This window comes from Lactuca serriola, chromosome 9, assembly GCF_051521515.1.
Source record: "Lactuca serriola cultivar US96UC23 chromosome 9, Lser_US96UC23_V15, whole genome shotgun sequence".
Classification (NCBI taxonomy): domain Eukaryota; kingdom Viridiplantae; phylum Streptophyta; class Magnoliopsida; order Asterales; family Asteraceae; genus Lactuca; species Lactuca serriola.
The window spans coordinates 61,237,375-61,244,210 of NC_136416.1; the positions used below are offsets into that span (position 1 = coordinate 61,237,375).

General features: G+C 38.9%; 1 protein-coding gene across 1 annotated transcript; it reads left to right on the top strand.

Moving 5' to 3' along the window:
• The first annotated feature begins 3,773 nt into the window (after positions 1 to 3,773).
• Positions 3,774 to 5,081, top strand: LOC145073767 (protein C2-DOMAIN ABA-RELATED 4-like). Its single transcript, XM_079020261.1, has 3 exons — positions 3,774 to 4,147; positions 4,504 to 4,599; positions 4,680 to 5,081. Exons 1-3 carry the CDS (start codon positions 4,037 to 4,039, stop codon positions 4,968 to 4,970), a joined length of 498 nt encoding a protein of 165 aa, XP_078876387.1. The 5' UTR covers positions 3,774 to 4,036; the 3' UTR covers positions 4,971 to 5,081.
• Positions 5,082 to 6,836: the final 1,755 nt, after the last annotated feature.

Consider the following 6,836-nt stretch of genomic DNA (forward strand, 5'->3'; position numbering starts at 1 on the left):
AACATCGGAGTAAATCAATAGTGATCAATGCGGAAAAAATCATCAGGGGATGTTGTGTAGTCAAGTCAGGCCCTTCCCTTTGGAACTAGAAGTACCTGAAAATGTTTAAACTACAAAACCGTAAGCACAAAGCGTAGTAAATTCCTAAAATACCACATACCTAATAGCTCTCACAGCCAATGAATGGGTGTTAAACACCTCTTACTAAACTACACAATGTAAACCCTAAGTCTACCTTCTAAAACTAGAAATTTAACCAAAATTCAAATCATGCCAAAAGTCAACGGTCAAAGTCAACGGTCAACATCACCAAAAGCTAACTATTACATCATGACTAGCCCATGGTCACGTCGTGGCTAACAGGATCATCCCTGATCCAAAACTCCAGATTCGAACAACTCAGTCACAATCAAAACCATCGTCCACGTAGTGATGGCAAGTCCCTCATGTCGTGACAAAACCAGCCCAAAACAGTCAGGAAAACTCCTCGTCACGTCGTGACCTTCGTATGGCATGTCATGACTACAGCAAATTAGGACAACTTAATGCATTCATCCTTTAATCCTTTATGTCATACATTCAAACTTTCCAGAGGTCCTTCTTACTCCAAAATCATTCTAAAAATTGATGCTCTATAAACATGCATGTCTTGATCTCATATTAGGTCAAAAATGATGAAAAATGGAACCAAACTCACTTGAATGACCTAAGGATTTAGCCAAACTTCAGATCCAACAAACACATCCCTTAAGGGGCCCCAAGGACCCATAAAGTTGCCAACTTTATGGAATCCTTCCATCCAAACTTCCATAACATGAAGGAAAAGGGACAAGAATCCTAGATCTAGAAGATATCAACATAAAGTTTGGATCTTGAACACTTACAACGGTCCAAAAATGGCTCAAATACAAACTTCAAGCTTGACAAGAGGTTCTCAACACCACAAGGGCCTTCTTCTTCCTTCCAAGAGCTCGAAAACACCAAGGGTAAGCTCACAAATAAAGAGGATGGTATTAAGGTTTGGTTCAAGGATCTAGAGGGTGATGGAGGCTCGAAATAAAACCCTAAATCCGATATTAGTGGTTTAAATACGGAGGAAACCCTAAAAAAGTCATGGGCTTGGGTTGTAGTCATCCTCATGTCGTGACTATATACATGCAACATCGTAACATGCTTTTGGATATGTGGTCTCATTTTGTCACGTCACGTCGTGACCTCCCTATGGTCACGTCGTGACACGTGGTTTTTTTTTCCAAAAACCATGCATTTGACTCATTTATACCCCACACTGATACATTCTGGAAAACGGGTGTTACGGTTTAATCATATGCAAATCAAATATAAAGATCATTGTGATGATATGATTTTTAAAGAAGTTCATATAGAACAATTAAACATAAGACTCGACGAGTCGGATGAACAACTCGGCAAGTCACATGAAGATGGCCGTGAACTCGACGAGTCGGATGAACAACTCAGCGAGTCCGATGAAGATCGTCATAAGACTCGACGAGTTGAAGAACAACTAGGCGAGTCGGATGATTTTTCTCTGGGATATGTATGAGTGTGTATCCATCGAGTTGCAAGGAGGGGACTCGACGGGTGACCTTAAGTTTGATCGAGAATCAAAGGAACTCGACGAGTCGCTCCGATGACCCGGCGAGTCGGAATGTACTTCATGGAAATTGGCGAGTAGCCAAGGGTACTCGGTGAGTTAAGGTCAACATGGACTGTTGACCTTGACTGAGGACTTTGACTTTGACTTTGACCAGGGATTGACTGGTGGGTTATAGAGTACCTTAGAAGGTTAAGGACTTATGAGTATGCTGTACTATGATAATAGGTGGTGGAGCCTGTGTCAAGTGATCTGAGAGTTGGAGTTTACCTTTCGTGTCGACATCTGCAAGGTGAGTTATCCTCACTATATCGATAGGGTCTATGGCACCAAGGCCGACCCTTTAGTTGTTATTGTTATGGTATGATACATGTGGTCATGATCTGTTAGATCGGAATCAGGGTAGATAGTATGTTATGCTCTTATGATCTGTAGGGATTAGTATGTATATATATGATGACCTGATGACCCTGGGGTACTATTGGCCAATTATGGAGATAGATTCAGCAACATTTGTTAAGAGGTGCAAGGTTTGTCAACTACATGGCAACCTCATACATGCTCCAGCCGTGGAACTCCCTACCCATTTCAAACTTGTGCCCTCGATTTCATCAGGAAAATAACCACTCCCTCGAGGGGAAAATGTTTCATTTTAGTAGCAACAGAGTTGTTCACTTAGTGACCTGCTAGGTCGGTACTCTAGTCACAGGAGAATTCTATGATTGATGATCAGTGTGACATATATGTTTGATGTTTGTATATGCTTGTATATGATAATATGCGCACATGGTTATTTGCTTGTGGTTGGGTTGAGGTGGTCCTGCTTTGTGTTGAAGGCCAATATACCCTATGAGCGGTCCGGGGAGACTGTAGGCCCACGTGGCGGACCAGTCGTGCCGAAGGCTCGGGATAGATTCAAACAGACTGTAGGCCCGGTAGGGCGGTCCAGTCAGGCCGATGGCCCAGTATGCATGTTGATTGATTGATTGATTATTACTGATATGGTGTTGCCAGTGGGGTATTGGTATTTTGGGGGTAGCTCACTAAGCCCTCGGGCTTACAGTTTTCAGTTTATTGTTTCAGGTACTTCAGGAGATCATGGAAAGGCAAAGGCGTGACCGTACCGCTCCTCATCCTTATGTTATGATTTTTGGGACACTCTGTTGGAAAATGATTTGAAAACATTTTATAAACAATGCTATTTGGTTTTTATTTATGATTGAAAAGTTTAAATTTGGCGTAAAATTATGGATGTTACATATATCATCATGTTCTTTAAAACTTAACTGTTTTCTAGATTATAGTTTTTATTGCAACTAACAAACTCGTTATCTTGACGAAACTTCAGAGCATGATAAAACTTATGGCTACAATTATCTTAAACATTTTAAACTTTTAAATTAAGATCAGTAAGTATTTGTTTTTTTAACATCTTATTAGATTAGATTAAGTTGTTTAAAAATTACTTGATATCTCAGGTATTATTGACTAAAATATCTCAATGTTCAAAGATTGAGTAACTTCGTTTGTTTATATAAACAAGACTAATAAAGCACGACGTATTTATTTCATTAAATTTATTTTTGGGTGAAACTAAAAAAAAAATTATAAATTTCGGGTAATACCCGAATTACCTAAACCCGACCCGATACCCGAATAACCCAAACCCGAATTACCCGAATTTAGTTTGGGTAGGCTAACGGGTATTTTTCGTAACATGAAAAACCCGAATTGTCCGACCCGAATTACCCGAAACCCGAAAAAATTACCCGATCAAAACCCCTAATAAATACAACAAAATAATTGTAAGATAATATGTTTTGTCACATGGAAAATATTACATTAAAATTATAATAAGATAATAAAATTTAATTAAAAAATAAATACATCAAATATTTTGAAAAAAAAAATCGTCAATAATTTATTATATTTATGAAAAAAAGCCCTCATTTTCAATATACAAAATTACATATGATGTATAATAAAAATCAAAGAATAACTTTTCTAAAATAAAAGATACAAAAAGAAAATGGCATAGAAATTGTGGGGCTTAAAATGAAAAATAAAAGGGCCGAATGTGAAAATATTAATCGTGCATGCATTGTTTTTTGACTGGGCCACCTAAAATAAACCAATTTTTACAGACGAATTTAGAATCAAGATCATTCAAGATTTTGAATGTTATGGGATGGGGCAGATATGGTAAGATCTTACGACCATCCCAAACGGGGAATGGCGAGATGAAGCCGTGATAATCCTCGAGATTTCTAAATTTAGAAAATTACTTGTGAATTCTAACCAAAAACATCAAATCAATCAGCTGTATCTTCTCGGAAATCACAGGAAGATCACCATAAACATTTACATTTGTGATTCGATTCGCTTCCTTTCAATACGATTCCGGTCGATTAGCCTATTGTGATGGAGCGTCTGTTAGGGCTTCTCAGAATTCGGATCAAAAGAGGTGTGAATCTCGCAATTCGTGATATCAATTCCAGTGATCCATATATCGTCATCAGAATGGGTAAACAGGTTAGCCCTCATGGTTTCTTCCATTTGGGTTTTCATTTCAAAATCCGCATACATGCTTTTGAATCTTTGTTGTCACGAATGGATTCATGATGATAAAAAGTTGTATTCTTGGGAAGAGATACATTAATCTTGGTGCCATAATCTTTGCATTAATGATTCATGTTAAATTATCTCAAATTGATTATTTCGATTTTAGTAATCAAATTTACATAATCTAATCAAAGATAATTAATGATTCTACCTTCTAATAATCAATATTTTGCTTCAATACTTAAATTTCAATACTTTTGTATCTGGGCCACTCAGAGCTTCATCGTTATATTGTTTGCTCCATGGATGTTTATAATTTGATGCAGAAACTTAAGACTCGAGTCATGGAGAGGGATGTGAACCCCGTGTGGAACGAAGACTTGACTATTTTTGTTTATGATCCTGAGCTTCCAATAAAGCTGGTAAGTCTTTATATTTAAAACATTTTTAAATGTTATTCCAACTTTATGATTGACATTAGTCGGTCTACGAAAAATTTCAGGCAGTCTTGGATCATGACTTTTTTAGCATGGATGATAAAATGGGAGACGCAGAATTTCACTTAAAGCCATTTTTGGAGGGTCTAAAGATGAATCTGAAGAACACCCCAAGTGGCACTGTAATTAATCGGATAAAGCCAAGCAAGTCAAATTGCCTAGCAGAAGATAGTTGCATAACTTGGAGAAACAACGTTGTTGTTCAAGATTTGTGTCTGAGATTGAGAAACGTGGAATGTGGTGAAGTCGAAATCGAGCTTCATTGGATTGATGTTCCTGGTTGTAAATTGTCTTAGAAATTGATGCATTTAATGTCTTGTATATTTGCCTAATACTTTTTTTGTTTGTACGTGTTTTACATCCAATATTGTATGTTGAAAGCCTGAGATATTGTGTAAGTCAATAGTACTCATATTCTTGAAAGATACATTTAGCAAGTGCAAAAACCACTCGTTCTTTCTCGAGACATTTGTTCATGGTATATCATCTACCAAGAACACAATTTCATCATATAAAACATGGTATGTAGATGTCATCGTCACTTTGTTCACAAAATTGAAACATTATTAAATCAAACATCTTATATGCATAACATAATGACACTCACGAAACGAACAATGTGCCCTATCTTGTTGCAATTATCGCATTGCAAGAATCGGCACATTCCCTCGTGGTGGTAGTTGCACCGGTCGCACTTCGGGAGTGTCCCTTTGTATGGTCTGCTCGGTACGGGGATGACAGAGGTTCCCACTTGTTGTTGTTGCATGGCAAGTTTTCGGGGTTTCTTGCGTTCTTTCTGAGTTTGACGCTTCCGTTTCTTGTTCTTTGATTTTCGGCTTTGCGGGCCTAAGGCCGTTACCGTTTGATGACCTCCTGGATGGATACCACAATTGGAAACTTCATTCCCATCAGCAGCATTGACTATGCTGTTAGCGCTACGGTGCGCAAGGACCGCGGTTACAGCAGCCACTACGGCAGCTGTAACTGTTGTTTGAAAGGTAGCGGAGTCCATAGTAAAAGCGGAGGTTTTCTTGTTCGACTGATTGCTTCCGGATGATGACATGATTCTGTAACACGAAAGATAAGGATTTTATGAGTGATTCTGGTTGATCCTGATGTACTTAGATTGTTCATGTAAAGAGTACGACTATGTTCTCGAAAGTTTGACCGACATCCCTATGATGCAGTCCTAGTACAGAATGAAAGTATGTTCGCGAAGGTTTGACCTACATCCCTATGATGCAGTCCTAGTACGGAATGGAAGTATGTTCGTAGAATGGTCTCAAGACGTTGGTTGTTCAAGCCGAGGTATCGTGGGTTAGTGAATAACAAGATCTAACCACTGTAAGAGACTTGGAAATGTCTCCGGAGCTAAATTACTATAGTCAAATGACTTGACTAAAGCATGATTCAGATAGACTCCAATGAAAGTATGATGAAAGTACTTGAATGAAGAATAACACAGAAGTTAGCCGGCTGTCAATATATTGGATATTCACGACGTAAAGATTCTGGATAATGACCTTGTAAAGGTCTTACATCATATCTACAGAAGATAGTTCCTGACAGCATAAAGACCTAACTAAAGTACTTACGGTATAAGATAATTTCATAGAAAATGCCACATCAGACATAGACAGAAAAAATATGATTTCTCTTTATAAGGAAATAAAGTAAAGCGTCTACTACTGGCGACGGTCATCCCTCTGGTGAACTCCTAGTTCAGCCAATTGACGTTCCATGTCAAGTAGGTGTCTTTCGCACACCATCTGGCATACTCGGAGTTCTATAACTTCGGCTCGTGATTCAGCCAGTGCTTGCAGCAGGGTTTCATGGTTTCTCTTAGATCTCTCGTGAGCATCTTCTAGATGAATGGTGTAGAGGGTATGCATTCTAGCATAGGCGACTATTTCTGTAATCTGATGTAGGGTTGTCCTTCCTTGAATCTCATTTCGGGCCACGCTGCGGACCAAGATTGGCAAGACTCTATCTGCTGAGTCCCCATTGCTCAAGTCGTCTAAGCTTCGGTTGCCATTAAAAGGCATGGGCTGATCTTGTCCTTGGCTCCATGTTTCCAAGCATTCCACTCACTCAGGGGGTCGGGCCATGAAAAGCCGGACGAGGGTTAGGAATTGGAAAGGGAGCTGCTCGGGATAGGTTCT